The sequence below is a fragment of the Littorina saxatilis genome, linkage group LG7, assembly GCF_037325665.1.
Source record: "Littorina saxatilis isolate snail1 linkage group LG7, US_GU_Lsax_2.0, whole genome shotgun sequence".
Lineage (NCBI taxonomy): Eukaryota > Metazoa > Mollusca > Gastropoda > Littorinimorpha > Littorinidae > Littorina > Littorina saxatilis.
In genome coordinates, this window is record NC_090251.1 from 46718687 (window position 1) to 46743778 (window position 25092).

Here is a 25092-nt window from a genome sequence, read left to right on the forward strand (position 1 = left end):
CGAAGGGGGTTAAGTCACTAGCAGGTCTGCACATAAGTTGACCTGGGAGATCAAAAAAATCTCCACTCTTAACCCACCAGGCGGCAGCGACCGGGATTCGAACTCACAACCTCCCGATTAGGAGGCCGACGTCTTACCACCACGCCACTGTGCCCGTCAATCTGGAAAAGAGTTAAGAGAAATGTCATCACTGTCTTGAGTCAAATGTACGATTATTTCATATCCTTATATCTAAAGTTCCATTCTGAACATGTCCCTTTCTCCAGGACAAGACCAAGTTTAAAAAAAAACTTGGCTGAACGTGCGAGGATGTGTTGTGAGGACATTGCAGGAAATGATATTCGTGATATCAGGTGAGTGAGTACCTGCAGCTCAGTACTGAGAGTCATTTGACAAAGACACAATCAGATCTGAGTCGTCCATGCATTTGATGCTGAAACCTTCACTTTTAAATCATGGCTGCACACAGAATGACTGCAGAATAAAAACAACAATATCAAAACCAGAAATGTCCGTCAAACCCCACCATGTTTATGCTGTTGCTTGAAACTAAGTTGTGCACAATATTGGTCTGAAGTCTGCGTACCAAAATGTACAGTCAAACCCCTCTTTTAAGATCTGGCTTTTTTTGTGTGTGTGCCTTTTTTGTTCAGATTTTGTATTGACAACCTGTGTAAATGACATCCTTTTTTGTTCAGATTTTGTATTGACAACCTGTGTAAATGACATCCTTTTTTGTTCAGATTTTGTATTGACAACCTGTGTAAATGACATCCTTTTTTGTTCAGATTTTGTATTGACAACCTGTGTAAATGACATCCTTTTTGCAGAATGTTGGAGGTCCTAAAAGCGGGTTCCCCTGAACAGTACATTACTTCAAAACAACAGCAGCAACAATTACCGTTTTTCCGTCTTGAAGACTTGCAGACGACAGCTGAGACCGTTCTGCGCCACTCTGTTTCTGCAGCGACTGTCACACTTACAGCGAGCGTTGCATTCAACCAACCTGCAAACACAGACATGGACAAAAACCAAGAAAGGTTAGTTGTTGGAACATTTAATTATTGACAAAACAAAACGTTACTTTTGCAAATATATCGACCCAGACGTCCTTTAAGTGCACAGAGAAACACTAATTACACAACACTTATCTTCATTTCATTTTCTTTTTCATTACTTTATTGTCCCATCGCTGGGAATTTCGGGTCGCTTCCTCCCAGTGGAAAGCTAGCAGCAACGGAGTCGCACTATCCAGGTGTCTGCGTGTTTAGGTGTATTTAGCCACCTGCACTTAAGGCAGATCGACCAAGATCTTTTACGTGCCATGTGGTGACAAGGGGGTGGGACATGGCTTCCGTCTCTGGGTCTGGCACATAAAGTTGACCCGTGTCCATCCCGGCCCCAATTCGAACCAGCGACCTTAGGATCACAAGTCCAGTGCTCTACCAACTTGACAAAACAACTTACCTTTCTTATTTTTTCTATTCCTAATTTTGGAACGTTGGCAGTCTCTTTGTTTTTAGATTACAGACATGGACAATCAGCTTGGCTGTGAAAAATTGTTTAAAAAGATCAAATATTTCTTCCAATGTCTTTTACCTGTCGGATGCAACTGTAAATGAAAAGCCTGAACCTTTTATTAGCTGAAGCAACAAAGTCAGACCTTTTACATGCTTGTTATCAACAATCTGACTAGATGCACAACAAACAGCCTAGGCTAACATCTCTGATTATAATTTTGCGTGTAAAGTACACTTTCATTTTCAACTGATTTGAGACAAAAACGTGCCCGAGAGTGTGTGGTGGTAGGCACTGACAGTTACATTTTGCATAGGCCATACTTGATGCTTAACCATGATACCAAAACTACAGCCCATGTTCAGTCTTCTTTTGTCTGATCTTTGTTAAGAGGATCATACAACAACAACAACAACAACAACAACAACAACAACAACAACAACAACAACAACAACAACAACAACAACAACAACAACAACAACAACAACAGCAACATCTTCTTCTTTCATGGGCTGAAACTCCCACGGATTTTGATGTGTATGACCATTTTTACCCCGTCATTTAGGGAGCCATACGCTGCTTTCGGAGAATGCATGCTGGGTATTTTTGTCATGGATTACAGGGTTTTTTCCCATGTGCACTTGGTCTTGTGCTTGCGTGTACACACGAAGGGAATAAGGCACTAGCAGGTCTGCACATAAGTTGACCTGGTAGATCGGAAAAATCTCAACCCTAAACCCACCAGAGGCCCGGGATTCGAACTCACACCCTTCCGCTCAGGAGGCTGATGTCTTATCCACTATGCCATTGCGCCCATCGACGACAATGACAACAACAACACAACAACACCAACAAAAACAAGAGGGTAAAAGCTAGGTTACCCAGTAAAGATGGGTTCTTGGAGACGCCTGTGTTGGTAGCCTGCGTCGGGATCTCTTTCTCCGATCCACTCGGTGTTCTCAATTGTCAGCTGCTGACACGCGCACTTTGACCGGTCCTGTCACAACACAAAAGTTGCTCCATTGCAGAAAAGCTCACAAACCTGAATCTAAAACGGCTGATCAAGCTAAAACAACACTGACGTTTCAATTATCTCTGAAAAGGAAAGTAAGTTCAAACCAATCAAAAAGACTGTTGTACCTTCTCATCCTTACGAACCATAAACTTTCTAATAAAAATGTAACTTGCATATCTTCTTTTTATAATTGTAATTATCTTGTTTGTGGGCGTAAATCCTTACCCTTGCTTATCTCGCCCTTTGACGCACTGAAGGGAATTGTGATGGGACATTTTCAGATTTAATGAGCCAATGGCGCAGGGCGCACTAGTAAATGAAACCCTGATAGGCTAACAAGTCTATGTCGTTACTGAAGTACAGGAACTAAAAATGTCTCTTAAAAAGTAGTTGTAAATATGTTACCAAATGTTTTTGTTTTTCATAAAATTACTTGAATGAAATCAACCCGTGATTGCAAAGCTAATCTCTCTATCTCTCTTTACCCTGCAGTTGTCTGTGCAGTCGCAACACTGAAGAAACTCATCATCCAGAGGAATCTTGACGCCTGTGGCTGGAATTCTGTAGCTGGAATATTCCACGTATGCTGGATACTCGCGGTCAATGGCGTTGACGCAGGAGATAGGGACCTTCTCTTTGCCGTAAGATAAGTCTTTGATGTCACAGAATGTCTGCAAATGAAAAATTGGTCCGGAATTGAACATGCTGTTCGTGTATGAGGACTGACAGTATTGAATGTGTGCATGTTGCAGTATTGGCGTTAACCGGTAATTACCGGTATTTTACCGGTTCAAATGAAAAAATACCGGAAAATAATTGGCTGCCTTTATAACCTACTGGTTGATTTTTAGAACTACCGTTTTTTTCGCTGGTAAAACAACAAAACCAGTACTCTCAGTTGGACTCTTACAGGTTCCAATGACCAGCCTACCTTTTTTTCTGGATAGTTTTCATCATAAAAATGTGTGTACCAGTTTGAAAAAATATTAGCGCCATGAGTGTGTGAGTGTGAGTGTGTGTGTGTGTGTGTGTGTGTGTGTGTGTGAGTGTTTGAGTGTGTGTGTGAGTGTGTGTGTGAGCATGTTTGTGTGTGTGTGAGTGTGTGTGTGTGTGTGTGTGTGTGTGTGTGGGTGTGGGTGTGAGTGTGAGTGTGTGAGTGTGTGTGTGTGTGTGTGTGTGTGTGTGTTGGGAATGTTTTACCCTGATGTTGTAGTTAAAAAAGGCATCCACTCAAATCATCCCTTTATGATCTCCAACATGAAAACGAATTTGAAAGAAGAAACAAATTGGCACACATCAAAAGATGATGCTCAGAAATCACTCTGTCACGTTTGTATGGGGTGTGAAATGTTCTTTCTTTTAGCAAGTCAAACTTTCCAATGTGACATTACAGGCCAGTCTTCTTCTTTTTCTTCGTTCATGGGCTTAGACTCCCACGTTCACTCATGTTTTAAGCACAAGTGGAGTTGTACGTGTATGACCGTTTTTACCCCGCCATTCAGGCAGCATACGCCGATTTCGAGGGAGTTATAGGCCAGTCACTAGCGAGGGGTGTGACTGAAACGTATGTAAAAAGCTTGCCTCACTAAAAGCAAGAGTATTCACTCTTTCACAACACATGCAAACCCAACAGAGTTATTTCCAGAATGTGTCTCTTCACACACAAAACAGTCATAGCCAGTGTTGTTCCCAGACACAGAAGACAATAGGTCAGTTGGACCTGGCTTCAAAACATATATATATCTATACGGCTTGTGTGTGTGTGTCTGTCTGTCTGTCTTTCTGTCTGTTCGCTATGCACGGCCAAAGTTCTCGATGGATCTGCTTCAAATTTGGTGGGCATATTCAGGTAGACCCCGGACACAATCTGGTCGATGAAAATTTTCAACACGTGCTCTCAGCGCGCAGCGCTGAACCGATTTTGGTTTTTATGGTTTTTCTGTACATCCATTCCCAGTAACTCTTCCTTATCTTCTCCAGTGTTTTGCGCGTTTATCTCCCTTCCTTCGTGTGGCGTCAATCGCGTACGGTGCGCGAAGCCGGCGAACGGTGCGCCACTCACCTTCGGCTCTACTTCTTCCCGGCGAAGCCGGGTATCCCGGCAAAGCCGGTACCCGGCGAAGCGGGTAATCATCTGTATATAAGCGGGTAATCATCTAGTATATATATATACTAGACGATTACCCGCTTCACCGGGTACCGGCTTCGCCGGGAAGAAGTAGAGCCAAATACCAGGCTGCGCCTGGGACCCGGCTTTGCCGGGTGTACGCCGGCTTCGCCGGCGCACGAAGGAAAGGAGATAAACGCGCAAAACACTGGAGACCTTCTAAAAATAGTAACGTGCAGTGACCTTCTAAAAATAGTAACGTAGTAACGAGAATATGGATTGACGCCACACGGAAGAAGGGAGATAATCGCGGCAGAAAACACTGGAGAAGATAAGGAAGAGTTACTGGTAGTGGATCCAGACCAAAAAAAACAAAATCGGTTCAGCGCGCTGGGAGCACGTGTTGAAATATCTCATCGACCAGGTTGTGTCCAGGGTGTACCTGAATATGATCAGATATGATCACCAAATTTGAAACAGATCCATCGAGAACCTTGGCCGCGCACAGACACACAGACAGACAGACAGACAGACACACAGACACTAGTCGTATATATATATAGATATATATATATATAGGTCAAATTGTCCCGACAGCAAAACGTTGTTGTGTTGGAAGATATCCTATGTGTAAAAGCTATCAAACATTCGACCAGTCTGGGGTCAGGACAATGCGTCAGATCAAGAAAGCCTGAAAACAGATAAGTGTGTGAGTGTGAGTGTGAGTGTGTGTGTGTGTGTGTGTGTGTGAGTGTGTGTCTGTGCGTGTGTGAGTGTGAGTGTGAGTGTGTGTGTGTGTGTGTGTGTGCTCTTTCTCTAAATCTTGCTGCTGGCTGCCTGTTTCTTCATGATCTGTTTCTTCAAATAGCTCATTTCATAGACATCTTTTGAACACTTTATCACAGCTTTCAAAAAAGCACTGTATGTGTATAAGACTGAAGACCGAGGCCTGGGAACAACACTGCATAGCTCACCTTGACAGGTACAAACTCTGTGTGCACGTGAAGCCAGGGGTCAAAACAGAAATGGTCAATGAACAGCTGAGATTCTGTGATGGCCAGGAAGTCGTCAATTTCTTCGATGCACCGCAAACGTCGCCCGCACGGAGTCCGGAAGATGACACCCTTTCTGCCAGTTGGACGCATCTTGGTGATTTGCCTGCAACAGTCACAATAGCTTGTTTGTTCAGTGCTTTTTCCAGTAACAGCATCCTTTACCAAGCTCTCTGTAAAGACTATGATTATATGCAATCTGCTAACTTTATTAGGTTGCATCTTGGAAAACATTTTGGCCGAAGTCAGAAGTTCTGGTCTGTGACTTATTTTATGGAATGCATCATGATTGCAAAATGTTATTTGATTTTATATGTATGTTATACAGTGGTACCTGTCATGAAAGGACACCCCTGAGACCAGCCAAAAGTGTCCCTACATTGCAGGTGGCCTGTCATGACAGGTATATTTTAGGAGAGATAATACAAAAGGGATAACAGGTGTCCTTTTAAGGGAGGTGTCCTCTCATCGGATGGGACACACATCGCAGGTACTGCTGTACTTGCAAAACGCTGCTGCAAGGACAGATTTACTGCATCTCTTTCATTTTCATTTTTTTCCCAAAGATTCTACAGTGGCACCTGTGTTAAGTGGCCCCTCCCATGAAAGGACACCTCTTGTCCCTCTGCCTATTTACTTCATACAAATATACCTGTCATTTAAGGCTGCCTGCAATGAAGGGACACTTTCGGTTGGTCCCAAGGGTGTCCTTTCATCGCAGGTACCGCTGCAGTAAATGATTTTGGCGACATCTTTTATAAAAAATATAAAAAATACAAAATAAATTTAATGTTCAAGTCATCCACTTTCGCCACCTACACACAATCCCACTGATTTGTTTCAAATTCAAACACCCATCAAAAAATGTCCGTTAATAAAACGATACTACCAAAGACTCAACTTGCAGTTGCTGAAATAGATGATTTCCAGAAATAATTCTGTCAGTTTTGTTTATTGGCTGTGAGGAAATCACCCGCAGCCACTGAGCTGTGGATGCACGGCCAGCATATTTTTGACAGAAAAGGGCTTCATATCAAGCGAACACTACTTGACATACACATCAGAGCTCAGTTTTCACTGTGACACCGTCATTGCCTTCCTCTCTGCTTTGAAGGGGCACAACTCTTCAACGGCCCTGCCTCCCCCCCCCCCCCCCCCCTCCCCTAAAAAGAATCCTGAGTTATTTCCAACCTTCATCTTCTTCTTCTTCTTCAGCCTTCCAGGAATTATGGTGACGTGTGAGCTTGTTTGCCCATTTTGGGTTCCCCACACTATACTCTGAGCAGAGTAAGCTTCACTCCGCTTTCGTTGGGTAGGCATGCCGGGTATTTTCGTGTTTCCATAACCGACAGGGATTACAGGACCTTGTTCGTGCGCACTTGGTCTTGTGCTTGCGTGTACACACGAAGGGGGTTAAGTCACTAGCAGGTCTGCACATAAGTTGACCTGGGAGATCGGACAATTCTCCACTCTTAACCCACCAGGCGGCAGCGACCGGGATTCGAACTCACGACCTCCCGATTAGGAAGCCGACGTCTTACCACTGCGCCCGTCCAACCTTCATCTATTGAGAAGGTACACAATCCCAATGAAATCTACAATGACTGTAACAGAAACAGCCATGTTGTGTTAGTAAATGTATATGTTGTTCATCCTTCGTTCTTGAAGATGACCAGAGATTCATGGTTTGCTTGGGTGTCTGGTCTGATGGGTCTGGAGGAGGCAGATGAGGCCTATCCGGGCAATGAGTCCTCTCCCACATGAAGGACACACATGGGAAGGTTCGGCACTTGGAGTACTGGCAGCTCTGGCTTTGCCGAGTGAACGCTTTTGTTCTGCAACAGCAGTTCTCTTGACTTCAGCGGTCTGGGCACCAGAACCAGTCAGACTGCCCCAGTAGGGTTTGTTTTGAGGAAGCTGCTCCAGGGATTGGATGTGAATGTCAAACTCTTTCAGTTTTGTGCCTGAGGGCAACCCCAGTGGTGGACACTTTGTGCTTTGTTATTCGTATCGTCTTCGTCAAACACATGAGTACATTATTGTTTGGTCTTTTCATTTATCTTTCCGAGACACTTTCAAACATCAACCTCTTCTTTTGGCCTCCAAAATGCAGAAAACCAGGTGCACCCACCTTTCCCATCCACACAGAAGGGGGAAGAGCAGAGGATTTTTGCCCACGTTCTTTTCTTTGTCCTCCTCCACATCCTTCACACACTGAGGGCAACATGAATGGGGCACTGGAACAACAAATGATACTTTATTGCTTAAAATAAGCACTATGCTTAAGTTAGAAATCCTAAATGCCACATAGTGTTCATTTCATGATACAAATTGAATAAAGTCTTGTTTACATCAATTAATAGCCAGAAGAAAGAACGAAAGAATGAAACTGCACGAATCGCTTAGTGCAAAAGTACGTGCAAGGTATAATTTGACTGCTCCCCCTCCCACACACACACACACACACATATAAACACGTAAGGAATAAATACAATGACAAGTGTAGAAATCGAACAATCAATACGTAGATAAAGGCATTGATTGATCAATCAGTAAATACAAAACAATGAACTGCACGCTTGAAGTCTTACTGCTTTAAGTTCACAGATCTTGCTGACATCACTTACACTGACACAATGGTTGTTTGATAACACCAAACAATACAACAATTTCCTGAAATGTACGCGGTTTGAGTTATTAAACAATTTCAACAATTAAAAAAAAAAAAAAAAAAAAAAAAAAAAAAAATGATACTTTCATTAACATCAGCAACAATGTGTTCCAACCTTCAGGTCAAGTCCAAAGGTTCCCACTGTCTAATACAGTGTTCTGGATGGTCGAACGTGTAGCAAAGACCTGTACGTGTACGTGTCGATATTGCGTCACCCGTGACTCACTTTTTTCTCCAATGTTCCAAATGCATACGTTGTAGTGCTCCCACCAAGACTGCAGATCTTCGCAAACGCGTGACGTACAAACTAGATTTGATGACGTACACGTCCTGAAAAGTGTTGATCTAGATCTTGCTATTACACACACACACACTCACGCATGCACGCACGCATATGCATGCACGCATCCACGCACGCACGCACGCACGCACGCACGCACGCACGCACGCACACACACACACACACACACACACACACACACACACACACACACACACACACAAAACCTACAGATGTGATCCTTACCAAACTTTTTGCGCTCTTTCCCTTTCGTGTCGATGACTGTGTCCAAGCGCTCTCCCAGTGCCTCTCCGTCATCCACTGCAATGAAACAGAGACATTGAATTAGCATGTTTCGAGTACTCCCTCTCAAACTAACAAACTCTGCCTAGTTCCAAGGTAAGAAAGATAAATAAAAATTGTGGTGACACAGTCCCGAATTAATCCCTTTGAAGTGATGTCACATACTGAAAGAAGAGAAACTGTTTGAGATTCACTCTGTCTTCTTCTTCTTCTTTCATGGGCTGAAACTCCCACGTACGCTCGTGTTTTATGCACGGAAAGAGCATACATATGTGGTTATTCATAAAATCAAATGCATACTATGCAGGTAATTATAAATACAAGCTGGTAGCAATCGAACATGTAGCAATAGTACAATAAAAATATGTTCAGAATATACATTGCACAGCATATCTTTGACGTAATACTAAGTGTGGTAAATCAAAAGGCGTTAAACTACTCAGACATTAAGTGGTTTTTAACACATTTTTAAAAACTTTTTAATGACTTTAAGTGCTTAAAGGATGATGGAAGTGAATTCCAAACTGAAGTACCCGAAAAAGCAAGACTGGTCTTATACAGGTCAATTCGTGGAATTGGTGGGATCAAGTTGACCGACCCATATCTGTGGGTAGCTTTATTAAATTGTAGCCGTGTGGCGATTTCATGTACTGTTGTCCCTCTCTTTTACTCCCTGTCTATTATCTTCCCCTGACCCAAGTTGTGTCTCCCGCTAGGATTATTGTGTGTTGTAGCTAATTGTAGGTGTGTATGGAGGCTGGTTTCTTATTGGTTGATTGTTTGAACGGGTGCGCGCGTGAGTCAGAATAATAGCGTGGGCTAGAAGAGTACCCGGTGTGATTTCGAAGTGTGAAGACGTGTCAGTGTGCGTATCTTGGATTGTGATGTTTTAGTTGTAGTTGAACGATGTTTGTGTTTCTGAAATAATCAATGCAAGTAGTGTAGTTTGGGCCATTATAACTGTATTTTGGCGAAGGAGTGATCAGTCGAGGATTGTTTAGAGAGACTTTGTGTGTGTGTGTTCAGTTGAACAAACGTTTTAGAGCTGGGTTTTTATAAGCGAAGTGACTTTCGACCGGGATCGTAATTCAAGTTCCGACGAGTTGTGTGCGGCTGTATATTGAGGAAGGAACTTCACGTTATCGCAACCTCTGTCTTGGCGTCTCATTTATGCTTCCTGGCCTATTTTCCCCCTTCCACTCCACCCTATCACAAAATAATGATGTAATGTAATGGTTTGTAAGAGGGAGAGAGACAGACAGAGAGAGGGAGAGAGACAGACAGAGAGAGGGAGAGAGACAAAGACGAAGAGAGAGAGGGGTGGGGTAGAAAGAGAGAGGGGTGGGGTAGAAAGAGAGAGGGGTGGGGTAGAAAGAGAGAGGGGTGGGGTAGAAAGAGAGAGGGAGACAGACTGACACAGACAGAAACTAAAATGAGCAAAAACAGACAAAAACAGAGAGAATCAAAAACGATTAATCACACAGAAACGCAAAATTCAAATGACAGCCAAAAGGCAAAATGAATGCAAAAGGAGTCAGCAAAGTGACTACACTGCGTACTATGATCCACGGTAGAAAGCCTCTCCTGCAGCACGCTCGCCATGTCCTTGCCCTGCTTGTTACTGCTGATGCTGCTCGCTTCAAACCCTTCGCCACCTGCACACACCACAAGACAGCGTTAAGAAAACCCCTGAAGATGGAGTATGGCTGCTCCTAAGACAGGTAAACACACAGGTTAAAGTCTACTCGCAATGTGTGTATCGTCATCCTCCCGGAATTTTGGCGTAACTCCAAAAAAATTCTTGGCGATTTTGATGTTTTTGTGCTTTAGACTAAGTAAATCATTCTCAGTGAGAAATATAATCTAAAATACGATGGACAATACATGATTAATTATTATTTTATCTGTCGATCCATACCAGGTACAAATATAAACTCTGTTTCATAATAAAAAAAATAATCAGTTATAGCCTTCTGCTGAAAAGCTGTCTAACATGAGTTACGACAAAATTCCACGACGACATCGATATGAACTATGATGGAGTTGTAGCCTGCAGATGCAGAGAAAGAAGAGTGTGTATATATTGCAATAAAGCGTTCATGACGGCAGACAGTCCTGGCGGCAAGAAGTATAGACTCTAACAGTAACACACACAGCACTGGTACAGACACAAATGAAAATGCCGAGACATGCACACTCGCATGCATGCGGGATGCATGCACACACGCACACACGCACACACATGCACACACACAAGAACACACACACATACACACACACGCACACACACACACACACACACACAAACACACACACCGCAATCTCCTCACCTTCTAATCGCAGTTTTCCCTTTTCTCCCACATCCCTTTACAAGCACCTGGTATCCATCCATTTCTTCAGTCAACTTACCAGTCAAGGTACAAGCTACTGCATACACACATCATCTCACCTGCACCCTGGGGTTTCTTCTGCTGTGGCTGTGCTGCCTGTCGACGATCCTTTTGGAGCCACGGAGCCTTCCAACCCGGTAAGGTGCCAGGGAAATTCTCTTCTGCCACCACTGAGCGAGGGCCCTTGGGTGGTTTGAACAGGCTGGGGACCCCGGACGTGCTCTTCCGTGCCACAGGACGCTTCTTCTCTCCCCCTGGCTGTTGTCCTGTTTGCGTTGTTGTTGTTGCTGATGCTGTGGGTGGTTTGGGAGGTTGCCCCTTGTTAGCCGCTGCTGAGTGATGAAGACAGAAATGAAGTGAGATGATGGAAATGTTGTTTACACACTGCTAAGGCCAACAAAAAAATAGGTGTGGTTACGGTAACATAGCCCCCAAAAATAGGGTAGGTAGGTAGGCAATCACTTTTTTTTTTAAACTTTTTTTTCTAATGTGTACAAATTAAACCTACTTGACAGGGAAATAAGTGTGCGACACGGGCGCTTTCGCTTTCATTGCGTTTTTTGCACTCGGGGTTTTTTTTTTTTTTTTTTTTTTTTTTGACAAATGTAATAAAAAGTTATAGGATCGGCCCCTAAAAATAGGGTAGGTCGGGTTACCGTAACCACACCTATTTTTTTTTAGGCCTAACATATCATCCCAGCACAAAACTTGAAGTGACACCCAAAACTCATGTTGAGTGTGTAGACTGTGCGCAAGTTTACCTATTCAGTACATATCAACCCCACCGTTTTGGCCATCTTCTTTTGAATGTAAGTAGTCTGTACAAGTTAACCACATCAAGTTCACCCGTATCAACTTACCCACCATGACCAAATCAAACCTATGTATCTTGGAGCCATCTGTTGAATGCATTCGACCTGTGCAAGTTTACCTATGAAGTTCACATCAACACACCTTTTTGCGAGTCATCTGTGGAAGCTCCCGGAGAACAAAACAAGAAGAGCAAACGCTCGATCGAGTCACTTTCGCAGTTCTGAATATTATATGAGGCATCAGATGGACAGGAAGAAATTGCTATTCACAACACAATACAGATGTAAATAATTTGATGTAAAGAATAATCCTATAAAGTTTGAATCAAATCCGATGAATAGTTTCAGAGATATGATATTTCAATTTTTTTCCTTCAAGACATACCTGTGACCTTGAAAAAGGTCAAAGGTCACCAAAGCAGACGTCAAAGTGTAGAGGTCACTGGGAGTCACGTTCACATAAAATTTGAGCCCGGTCACTTTTATAGTTTCCGAGAAAAGCCCAACGTTAAGTTGTGTGTTGCCGAACAGAAAAGGCTAGTTATCTCCCTTGTTTTTCTGATAACGTTCGTAAAAGGCTACAGATGTAAATACTTTGATGTAAAGAATAATCCTACAAAGTTTCAATCACATCCGATGAACTTTGTCAAAGATATAAAATGTCTAATTTTTCCTTTGACGCTGACCTGTGACCTTGAAAAAGGTCAAAGGTCAACGAAACCATCGTTAAAGTGTAGAGGTCATTGGAGGTCACGACTAAACAAAATATGAGCCGGATCGCTTTGATAGTTTCCGAGAAAAGTCCAACGTTAAGGTGGTGTCTACGGACGGACGGACGGACGGACGGACGGACGGCCGGCCGGACAGACTAACACTGACCGATTACATAGAGTCACTTTTTCTCAAGTGACTCAAAAAACTGTCTTGGACATTTTCTTTTGAATGTGTCATCTGTATAAATTATTCTGTATTTTGTATAAGCATCCCCAACAAGATGGACAGCAGGCCTACCTTTCTGAGCGGTGTCTGTAGAAGGCATTCGGTCTGCACAAGTTAACCTATCAAACCCACGTCAACCCACCTACGTAGGCTGTTCCATAATTATTTAGAATCTCAGAAACGGAAACATATACCAACAATCTAACCAAGCTATTTTCTAGATCAATCCTTCCCCAGCCGACACCCAACCGGTCATCCTCTCAAACGTTCTCATTCTGGCCTGGGACCACGTGACATCAGCTATACCTGGTATGGCCCTCGTGAAGGCTCGGACAGAGTCTTCAGGGGTCTCTAACCGGGTTTCCGCGGCTATTTCTTGAAATCCGAGAACAGGCTGAACTTGCCTGGGGAGATGTCAAGAAAATAGGGTGGATGCAACCAGCAACAGTGCTCCCTTTGGTGCTAAGAAATCTGTTGTCGCAAAGGCAGTATTATACACAGGTGCGCTGTCATGTTACAGCGTAAGCCCTCGAATACCCGTGTTTGGACGGTGTTTGTGCCAAGCCTCAAATATTTTCGACCATTAGTGGTGGACACAGCAGTCAGACGTAACTGTATGCCTGTCCTCAAGAGTCACAGTGTTTAAATGCCTTGATCTAGCGACAAAAGATGCAAACAATTTTTAGGGCTTCTTGTTACTTGAACTTGGCAGGGGTTGGGTCACCTGGTTAAACACCCGAACAGACGACAGTTGTTTGGTTTCAGAGTGGAACTAATTAACCCAAGTTTCGTAACCACTGACGATATTCCATGTTGATTTGGACAAGCCATTGCTGATTTGTTCAAGTATTGTCAGGCAACACTCTGCCCTACCCCTATTTTTTCCGTCACTGGGTTTATGTGGTACCCAACCGGCAAATCGTTTTGGGGCCATTAATATTTGTGTAAGATCTTTTCAAATGCAGAGCTTTTAACACTTTCGCGACGGGAGGTGACTATATTAGTAATAGCGCTGCAACGCCCACGGACGGGAAGTGACTATTTTAGTATTAGACATACAAGGTACACGACTCGTGATTGCTTCCCGGTTTTTGAAGCTTGCAGTAAATTGAGTTGTTTCCCTTTACACACTCGGTGTGCCCTTCCGCCATATGTAAAATTAGCCTGGTTTGTACGTTTTTTTCGAGAAAAAAAATGAATCGAAGGCGAGCCTTGTCACGGGAGGAGATTCTTCGGATGTTGGATCTTGAGGACCCTGTAGATCATGATTCCGACGTGTTGTTTTCGCCTCAAGAAAGCGATAATAGCAGTGATATTGAGGAAGAAACAGTCCCGTTGTTGCTGCTAGTATGAGTCGGCAAACTACACGTGTTAGGGTGGTACTGCATGAATCTTCGAATGTGTAGTTGCAAGGGGGGCATGGCAGCACTGATAACAATGGATGGCTGGAGCCTAATCCTTTTGGAAATGTTCATAGGTGTACAGTTGGGACTTTGTTGTGAAAATGTGACTTATATTCAATATGGATTACCTAGACATCATTTGGTGAGTGTCACAGTTTTGTTTCATTTGAGTCAGGATGCTGTGAGTGAATGCGGGATTTGCTTGTTTTTTTCTTTGTACTGTCTCCTTATTTCTGTGTAGAATTTTAACAATATTTCAGCTAATTCATAGGTTTTACACCTTGTTTGGTTATAAAATTATTTATAATACTTTCTGTTAAAAAATAACTTTTAAAAAAGCAGTGGAAAAGAAAACACACACAAAAAAACGTTAAAAAACACAAATTATCCCCCTTTCACCCCCCCTTTGCTAAAACAAATCGCGTGACAAACTTATAAATAGCACGACTGAACTGGGCATCCATTTTTTAATTAGTACACAAAATGTGGTGGTGATTAGACTTAATTCGAAAATTTCAAATCTAAATTTTCATTTAATTAATATACTTACTCAACTCACATAAATGGCATTAACTTCAGTTCATTGCTAAGATATTGAAGTAGTACTCGACCCTGGTAAGGGGGGAAGTAACTCCCAAAGAAAACAAAGTCCGTAGTCAAGGACGGGAGTCACCTCCCCTACCGGTAACCCGCGCATGCGCGGTCCTACTACCGGCCGTCATTCCCCCACGGAAACACACACCTGTAACACATATAATGTTAGCGGGGATGGATGGGAGGGTATAAACGATGTGAGTTGAGTAAGTATATTAATTAAATGAAAATTTAGATTTGAAATTTTCGATTCAATCACATATTCTTACCTCAACTCACATAAATGGCAGATTGCACATAAAGGCGGTGGGATACTCACATTAATCTCTTGGAAGTATCTGGCCTGCGGCAACCATAGCTGGGAGGCAGTTGGTACCGTCCGGATGAGTGCTGGCAATGCCCCGGAGGTAGTAGCTGAGGAAGACATCATGAGTCGTCCAGTATGCAGCTTTGAGGACGTCTGACATCCTTCCAGACTTGAGGACAGCTAAGGAAGTTGCCCACGCTCAAGCCTCGTGCGTACGAGGTGATCGAGGAGGAAGGACTGACTGCCCCCCCCCTCCTTTTGTGTCTGCCACCACTGATAAGCATGCCTTATAAGTGTGGAAGACCATCTGGAAAGCGTGGTTTTTGCAAAGTCTTTATTTCGGGCTGAAATGCTCGAAATAAACAACAACTTCGGAGCTGATGCTCGAAACGGAGCGGTGCGCGACAAGTAAGCCTTAAGCGCGCGTACCGGACAGTTAGAAAGATCCGGATCGCCGGGGGCTAAAAATGTCCCGGAGAGGCCGAATGGAAATGATCGGTGAAAGTTGACCAGGTTTTTGATTCTTGGCGAGAAAATCGGGACGGACACGCAGTGAAACCGAGCCGTCTCTTTCGAAAGTGATATCCCGGTCTAGGCCTGAGAGGCCGTGGATCTCACTGCCCCTCCGCGCGGAAGCGAGCAGTATGAGCATGAGAGTTTTGCGCGTAAGGTCAGAGAGACTAGCGTCTTGTAAAGGTTCAAAAGCACTAGAACGGAGAAATTCGAGTACTAGAAGAACGTCCCAAGCCGGGACAGAAGTTCTCTCCGTTGCAGAACTGAGGGCCGCGCCCTTTAGCACACTCGCGATAACTCCCCCGAGGGAGATGGAGCGTCCAAGTTGCTTAAAAGTAACAGAGATGGCTGAGCGGCGAGCGCGCAAAGCGGACGCGGCGCGTCCCCGAGCGGAGAGCCATGCCAGATGGTTTGCGACCTGCATTGATCGCAGGGCGACCGGGACAACATTGTTAGCCGCAAACCATCGAGTCCAAGCCAGCCAGTGTGACTAGTAGACAGAGGAGGTGGCCTGTGAGCCTTCTGGCCTAAGTCCAAAAGCGAAAACGGAGGCGCCTGAGCACCCCAGTGATCTCCGAACCCTCTCCAGGCGTGAGGATCCAGGCCCTCGGGGCGATTGTGCAGAGTCCCCATTCTGGGCTGGAAAAGCTCCCCTCGCCGGCGGCCGAGCGGGATTGGCGGGCCGCTGGTGAGCCGCGTGGGGTCCAGGAACTAATGCTGACTGGGCCAGCGCGGTGCCACGAGAAGGAGATGAAGCCGCTCTAAGTCGGCTTTAGGCTGAACCCTTCCGATGAGTGGAGTGGGAGGGAAGGCGTAAGCCTCTAGCCCTGTCCAGCTGACCGTCATCGCGTCGATCTGCCAAGCTTCCGGGCCCGGAAACAGACACAACAATCGGGAGGCGACGTGAAAATCTCGTGGCGAAAAGGACGAATTAGGACGTTTTGATATTATTACTGTATCAGAAACGTGGTTGTCCACAGATGTTGATAATGAAGATATTAATCTGAATGGTTTTCATCCACCAATAAGATGCGATAGGCCTGGTGATGCTCATGGGGGTGTGGCGGTGTATGTGAAGAGTGATTTGATATGCAAACCCAGATACGATTTGAGCATACCTTCTCTAGAGGCGGTATGGGTGGAAACCAAAATCGACCAGGAGACCCTTCTTGTTGGTACTTTTTATAGACCACCAGATGCTAATGTAAATTACTGGGACTTGATTGATGAATCAATTCAGTCAGCATCAAGGACACCACAGAAATTGATAATACTTGGCGATTTTAATGCTGATTGTATGAACAACCCTCCGCCTCACCTTCAACGATTATTAAATGTTAATAGTTTGTTTCAAATCGTGACAGAACCAACACGAATTACAGAACATTCATCCACTCTTATTGACTTGATATTAACCCCATGTCCAGACATGATAGATGCAGTTGATATTTTCCCTCCAGTTTGCAGTGACCATTCTTGCCCGTATGTTAAAATAAAGAAAACAGTTAATTTAAAACGTTCATTCAAGCGCACCATTTATAATTATTCAAAACTCAATATTGGGAAATTTGTTGATGATTTGCTAAATCTAGATTGGCCTGAGGTTGTTAACTTAGAACCACTGGATGCAGCAGTCGAATCATTTACGGATATACTAATGACTACTGCCAAGCACTGTATGCCTGTAAAAACAGTTGTGATAAATGAACGAGATGCCCCATGGATAACCGAGGGAATTAAAAAGTTGATAAGGAAAAAACAAATAATACACAGTTTAGCTAAACGTTTAGATTCTATGTGGTGTTGGGCGTTATTCAGACGCATTCGAAACATCTTAGTAGACAAAATTCGTAAAAGAAAAGAAGAATATGATATTGAATTGGATGATAGAATAAATTCGCAAATACATTTTGGTAACAAAGATTGGTGGAAGTTAGTAAATAAATTCATGACCAAGAAAGGCCTATCACAGTCAGAAATTCCACCAATTGACAATAACGGAATTATTTGTTATTCTGATGAGGAGAAAGCAGAAGTATTTAATACATTTTTTGTTAACCAATCTTGTGTTGATGATGAAGATGATCCTTTTCCAACCCTGTCAGAGCACCCAGGATCCGCTCCTCCACTTATTATTACTACTGACATGGTTTCTGGAATTATTAAATCCCTTGACCAAAACAAGGCAGTTGGTCCCGATCTTGTTCATAACAAGATTCTTAAAGCAGCCGTAGACGTTGTCTCTGATCCACTTTCAAAACTGTTTAGTAGATCATTAGCCGAAGGTAAATTTCCAAAGGCTTGGAAAGTGGCACATGTTACCCCAGTTTACAAGAAAGGCGAGAAGTCACTATGCACAAATTATCGCCCAATATCCTTATTAAGCTGTATCGGTAAAGTAATGGAAAAATGTATTCAAACTCATATGTTTACGTATTTGACAGATCATAATTTATTGACAGTATCTCAGTCAGGCTTTATTCCAGGTGACTCAACTGTCTTTCAACTTCTTGGTATATATGACGATTTGTGTCAATCTTTGGACAAGCAATGTACATCACAAGCAATATTTTTTGATATTTCCAAAGCGTTCGATAGAGTATGGCATCGTGGTCTGATTTATAAATTATACGCAATAGGTATAAGAGATATGTTATTAGAATGGATTAAAGATTATTTGTCTGATAGAACTCAAGCTGTAGTTATAAAAGGTTGCATGTCAAATTACCGCTGTGTTCATTCTGGTGTCCCTCAAGGGTCAGTCTTGGGGCCACTTCTGTTTCTTGTTTATATTAATGACATTGTTGTTGATATTAAATCAATAATTAAATTATTTGCCGACGACACGAGTATGTACGTGTCCCTCGATAATACACTTGAACGCACTGAAATTTTGAATTCTGATGCACAACAGATAATGCAATGGGCAAAAAATTGGAAAGTTAATTTTAATCAGTCCAAAACTGAATTATTTACTGTCTCTACTAGGAGACAACCGGAAACATTGCCGCTAAAATTTGTTCATAAACATTTGGGCGTGTATCTGCAAAATGACTGTAAATGGAATCATCATGTACACTCTATAGTTGTTAAAGCTCGTATTTTAGTTGCATGTTTGCGTTCCTATAAATATCGGCTCAGTCGCAAGGCACTAGAAATGATGTATAAGGCTTTTATTCTTCCTCATTTTGACTATGCAGATGTAATATGGGATAATTGCAATGCAATGTTGGCAGTTGAACTTGAAAAAATGCACCTAGATGCTATTAGAACTATTATCGGAGCTGTTCGTGGAACAAGCCATCAAAAACTTTACAATGAGTCAGGTTTTACAACACTGCAAGAACGGCGCAGAAAACATAAATTGATCGTTTATTTTAAATTAGTTAATGGTCTAGCGCCAGTGTACTTACTTGATTACTTACCATCTCTCATTTCAGCAGTAAATCCGTACCACCGACGCAAACCATATGATAGGCAAATGTTTCGATGTAGAACTGAATTATATAAGCATTCCTTTTTTCCCTCTGCAACATCTTTATGGAATGAATTACCTGATCATATAAAACAAACGAATTCAATTGGTTGTTTTAAAAGATTTTTGTCCAGAGATGACCCTCTAATTCCCCCGTATGTCTACTCTAAAGTTCGAAAAGCAGAAATCATTCATTGTAAATTAAGATTAGAGATAAGCGATTTAAATGCAGATATGTTTAAAAGACATTTGACAAATGATGTTTTCTGCAGGTGTGGTTTTCATGTTGAAAATTGTGAACACTTTTTATTTGACTGTCCATTGTACACGAATGTTAGAGCAACCACTATTGATACTCTACCAGATAATAATAATATTACTGTTTTGTGTGCTATGTACGGTAATAGTGACAAGTCCTTGGCTGAAAACACAGCGCTGTTTTATCAGATTCAGAAATTTATATTAGACAGCAAACGTTTTTGTTAACACCATATGTTTAGTCATTTTGTTACTAGAGCATTGAATTGATCTATAGTGGATGCAATATCTCTCTCTCTCTCTCTCTCTCTCTCTCTCTCTCTCTCTCTCTCTCTCTCTCTCTCTCTCTCTCTCTCTCTCTGTATCTGATTGTCCTCTGTGTCTCTATGTGTGTGTCTCTATGTGTGTGTGTGTGTGTGTGTGTGTGTGTGTGTGTGTGTGTGTGTGTGTGTGTGTGTGTGTGTTTTTGTGTGTGTGCACGTGTGTGTGTGCACGTGTGTGTGTGTGAGTGTGCGTTGTGTGTGTGTGAGATTTCCGTACCACTGTTGCTATAGTTATCGTTGTTGTTGTTTTTGTTTTCATTTGTTTAAATATCATGCATTTACAATATTGTCCGCCACATTACTCGTTTGTTTCTAAGAGCACATTTATAAGTTTATCTTGTTGTGCTCCCTTAATTACAATTTTCAATAACGGCTTTGTATTTATGCAACTGAATAAAACTGTTTAAACCAAAAGGACGACCATCAGACGCTCTACCTGCGCCCAAAGAAGGAGGAGCGCCTGATGGGTGATGGTCCACTCCGTGTGGAGGATCTGGAAGGAACGGCTGATGACGTCGGCAAGGACGTTCAGGCAGCCGGGCAGATAGCGAGCCGAGATCAGGATCTAAGAAAGAGTCTCGCATGCTCGGCTGGACCACAGCCGAGATCGGGACCCGCCCTGTTTGTTGGAATAAGCAGAGACCGCCGTGTTGTCGTAAAGAAACAACACATGGGTGCCCTGGAAAGCGGAGAGAAAGTGATGAAAACCCAGAAAGACCGCCTCGAGCTCGAGGCGAATGTTGTGCCATAGACCGCTGCTCTTGTGACCACCGACCGGAAGTCGTGTGCGTGTCCAAGTGAGCCCCGCAGCCCCTCTGTGCTGCGCCCGCAAAGAGATGCGTGTAAGGAGGAGGAAGCGCTATGGGCACTCCCTGCAGAAGCCAAGGAGTGTTCATCCACTGAGGCGTGGTCTGCTGCAACCAGACCCCGAAACGGAACTGAGACGTCCCAGCCATGTGACGTCGGATTCCAGACTGAACTGAGCGCCGCCTGAAAAGGGCGCGCCTGCAGTTTGTATAAACGACGTTGAGTGGGAAGGACTGCCCACTCCCGTGAATCGAACACCATGCCTTGGTGCAACACCCCGGGGACGACCAAAATTCTGCCGTAAAGTCCCAAGAAGGGGTGGCCGAGAAACTCCTCTATAGCCTGCTTCCGCAGAAAGAGAAGGATTTCCGCCTGTAAAGTCTCCTGAGCGTCTGGGCTGACCGGAAACCGGAAGTTGGCCGGCGCCCTGGACGAAGGGGCTTTGCCTTCCTGCCAAGGAAGGCGGAACCCCGATCGAATCACCCCCATGCTCCATAGGCTGCTTGTCCGAGACAGCCAAGCTGGAAGGACCCGGAAGAGGCCGCCTGCTACCAAAAGGGTAGAGGCTGGGGGGGGGGGTGACTGGATCGGGGGTGGCTCATTGGGGGTTGGGCTTGCGCCCAGACCCCCGCTTCCCGAAGGAAGGTTTACGCTGGTAAGGACGGGACCGTGACCCACCCCTACCTGCGCGAGACGACTGCTGCCCAGAAGAGCTGTCTGGCGCTGACGCAGAACTCCGTGGTTTGTTGCTGTGCTGCTTAAGAGCGAGTTCCATCAGTTGCACCACATGTTGGTCACGAGTTTCCTCAGTTTGCTGCCGAAGGGCATCCAAAGAGCGTGACCCCAGCAACGCACCCTCTGAAAAGGGAGAGACTCTCAAAGAGTCTATGGTGGCCTTATCCGTCAGGCGAGAGCCGTTAAGAAAAGCCTCGCGCCTCCAGAACACCACCTGAGAGTAGAGCCGAGCGGCAAGCGTCATCTGACTGTCAGTGACCTTCGCAAGCGCCGCCAGGAGCATGGCAGCATCAGCCTCAATAGCATCGTCACGAAACCTAAAAGGCTCGATGGACGAAGCGATGGCTCTCGTGAGAGACCGGATGAGCGTTTCCGCTAAAGAGGTCAGTTCAAGGGAAGAACGCCCGCTTTCCTCCAGCCCGAGTAGACTCTGTTCCGTACAAACGGAAGTCCTATCTCGGCTATAACCATCCTGCCGCAAGCGAGCCAGTTCCGGAGTCACCGGAAGTGGAGCTGTGGGCAGCGAAAAAGAGGAGAGAAGAGAATGTGGCCTGCTAGGCAGCCGCGATCTTCTTGAGTTGGCTGGGAGGCCGCCGCCTGCCTGAGCCGAGGTTAACCAAGGCTGGGCAGAAGGGGGGGCTTCCCCATGAGCAGCCAAAAGAGGGTAGGGTGTGTTAGCGTCCGCCAACACCTGAGCCATCACAAACGGGACGGAAGGAGATTCCATGAAACGGAACTTCGCCCTCGTGTCCCCCGCGCCCGCAAAGTCTGCCAAAGCAGAAGGAGGGGGTGCGACAACAGTAGAGTCGGCGGAGACACCCTCAGGGAAGTACCGTGAGGTTATCTCCGCAGCCAACTCCAGAGTAGGGCCCAGCTTATTGGGAATCCGTAAGGGGGTAACGGATTCGGAACGATCCTCATCCCCTTCCTGTTCCTCTGCAAAACCTTCCTGATCCCCATCGAAAGGAGGGTCCGGCAAACCGGAAACCCACCCATCCACGGAAGAGGAAGTGGCTAACGTCGGTTGAACAGTAGACGGAAGCGCCGCAAACTGTCCACCAACAGCACCGCCGACAACCGGAACCGCCGCGGCGGAACCGGAAGTCAGGGCCGGATGTCGATGCGTGACCAGGGACGGGATAGCAGGGACACTGCCACCGGAACCGCTAGCCCGCTGTCCTCCACCGGAAGTGCCTGCCACAGCACAACCGGAAGTCGAGGACGACAACCCGCGGGTAGGCCCGACCGGAAGCCCCGAGGGGAAACCAGAGGAGCCTACCCCCTGCGAGCTCGAAACAGGAACGGCGGCAGCCGAACCAAGAGCTACAGGACGATGACCGCCGACAGAATCTTGCAGGCCAGAGCTGGACAAGCAAGACGCTGCTGCCTGTCCCCCAGAGGCCGGGACAGCCGAAACTGATCCCAGGGGGGCAAGCTGGCGCGCTTCGCCGCTCCCTAGCGCACCCGCCACGTGATGGACGGTGTACTGCCGGGGAGGAGCCGTCTGTGAACCCGAAGGAGACGCAAGAGCGTAACCAGGGAACGCAGGCAAGTGTGAGCCCCCAAAAAGATGGGGACTCCCACAAACGCCGCCCAACGCCGAAGCGCTAGAATCGGGCGGCGCTATGGACGCGAACCCCCCTGAAAAGGCAGGGGGATCCGCTACCGAACCGGAAAAATCCGGTCCGAGATCAGCCGAAGTGATCGTCGCTGAAGGCCGCAGCCTAGAAAGTGAAGCCACCCCCCCCACGCCAGGCGGGAGGGGAGCGACAGGCCTTTCCGCAGAATGCAAGGCAACCAAATCATGCTTCAAAGTAGCAAACATTGCCAAGATTTCTTCCCGAGACACGGACTCGCTAGGCCGAGGCGCCTGCGAGCGCGAGAGAGGAGAAGTAGCGCGTTCCTGCGTAAGAAAAACCGGTGACGGTGACGTGGAGTCAATCGAAACCCGTTCTGACTTCTTAGTCACCGGGTCAGTAACCAGAACTAAAGACGTAGCCTGTGACGAAGTTACAGAGGCACGCGTCTTTGATTTAGACTTAGACTTGTCCTTATCTTTCTCTTTCCCCGGTGAAGAGAGCAGAGAAACAAGATTGCCCTTGCTTTTAGAGCTTTTGTCCGCCATTTGCAATTTCGAACACGCGCACGTGGAGACGAATTACAACAGCGAAATACTCAAACAAACGCAACGCGCAGCGAAGAGAAGTGAAACGATCTTACCTAAAGATAGCAACGCAAATACCAGGGTCAAATGGCCTTCCACAAAAGGCCAAGGCAAAAAAGATGCCGGAGTACCACAACACGTCTGTGCTCGAGTGTTGAAGTGGGTGGAATGACGGCCGGTAGTAGGACCGCGCATGCGCGGGTTACCGGTAGGGGAGGTGACTCCCGTCCTTGACTACGGACTTTGTTTTCTTTGGGAGTTACTTCCCCCCTTACCAGGGTCGAGTACTACTTCAATATCTTAGCAATGAACTGAAGTTAATGCCATTTATGTGAGTTGAGGTAAGAATATGTGATTGAATCAAGCTTGCTAGACAGATTTCTTTACAGTTACTGTTTTTTGGGAAGTTTCTTGGTGGCAAGCTTGGGCAGGCAGGACGTTAACGCCGTGGCAATGCTAGTCACAATAGTGTTAATGCCAAAGGCATATTGCATCTCCCTGAATATAATTAAGTGATCTTCTCTTATTATCTGTTCAACAGCGCCAATGTTTTCAAGGAAAACGGATGAAATGAGTAGACCAGGGTGGTTATCATTTTCGAGGCTCCGTCTACCCCGTTTGAATTTGCTGTACCAGTTTTACACCACGGCTCTACAAAGAGCGTTCATTCTAAAACATTCCATCACACTTTCATGCACATCGGCCTCTTTTAACCCTTGTTTTGCAGTTATTGTAAGTTATGGCTCCGAAATCGCGAAATTGAGCTTCATGACGCAATCTTATACATTGCGCGGTCAGTATCTTCCCGAGTCGACCATATGAAAACGACATAACTCTGGAACTTCATTTTTTGTGTCAAGCCTCACGATAGTCTATTATTTGACGGCATGCTTTTGTATTTAACGCCATATTGCCAGGAGCCTGGATTCTAAATAATAATGGAACAGCCCTCGTATCTGGGCGGTGTCTGTAGAATGCATTCAGCCTGCACAAGTTCACCTATCAAGCCCACATCAACTCACTTTTCTGCGAGTCATCTGATGAAGTTCCACGAGTATACTCCACCGTTGGCTTACTGGGTCCCTTCATGCCCATGTTGAGTCGCCTCCCCTTCGACGTTCCAGCCGCCTTGATTGCTTCTGCGTTAGCCTAAATTGTACGAAAAAAAAAGGCTGTTCGTTTGCAAAAATATATAGTCTTGTCGCATCGTGAACCCTACTGTATGTGAATATCCTGGGCTTTTCAAAACACATCTCAGCAATTTAAAGCAGAACTTCATCAAAAACATATCTTCATATGGTGCGAACTTCTTGTGGTCAGCACGGCCTTTAGCAATCAACTGACATTATTTTTCAACTGTAACATTTTCAAACGGTTGCGGGTGATGCACGGCCTCAAACTGAATATGCACAATTACAAAAATCAG

At 45.0% G+C, this 25092-nt stretch overlaps 1 protein-coding gene across 1 annotated transcript in view; it reads right to left on the reverse strand.

The window, feature by feature from the left end:
* LOC138971638 (histone-lysine N-methyltransferase SETDB1-like) overlaps nucleotides 1–25092 on the reverse strand; it is a 75913-nt gene that overhangs the window by 17089 nt on the left and 33732 nt on the right. Inside the window, exons 15-23 of the mRNA XM_070344404.1 lie at nucleotides 24689–24815; nucleotides 11396–11668; nucleotides 10506–10601; nucleotides 8890–8964; nucleotides 7824–7929; nucleotides 5615–5798; nucleotides 3019–3204; nucleotides 2400–2515; nucleotides 902–1006 (exon numbers count right to left, since the gene is read on the reverse strand). Coding sequence (XP_070200505.1) covers nucleotides 902–1006; nucleotides 2400–2515; nucleotides 3019–3204; nucleotides 5615–5798; nucleotides 7824–7929; nucleotides 8890–8964; nucleotides 10506–10601; nucleotides 11396–11668; nucleotides 24689–24815 — 1268 coding nt within the window. The remainder of the gene's footprint in view (nucleotides 1–901; nucleotides 1007–2399; nucleotides 2516–3018; nucleotides 3205–5614; nucleotides 5799–7823; nucleotides 7930–8889; nucleotides 8965–10505; nucleotides 10602–11395; nucleotides 11669–24688; nucleotides 24816–25092) is intronic.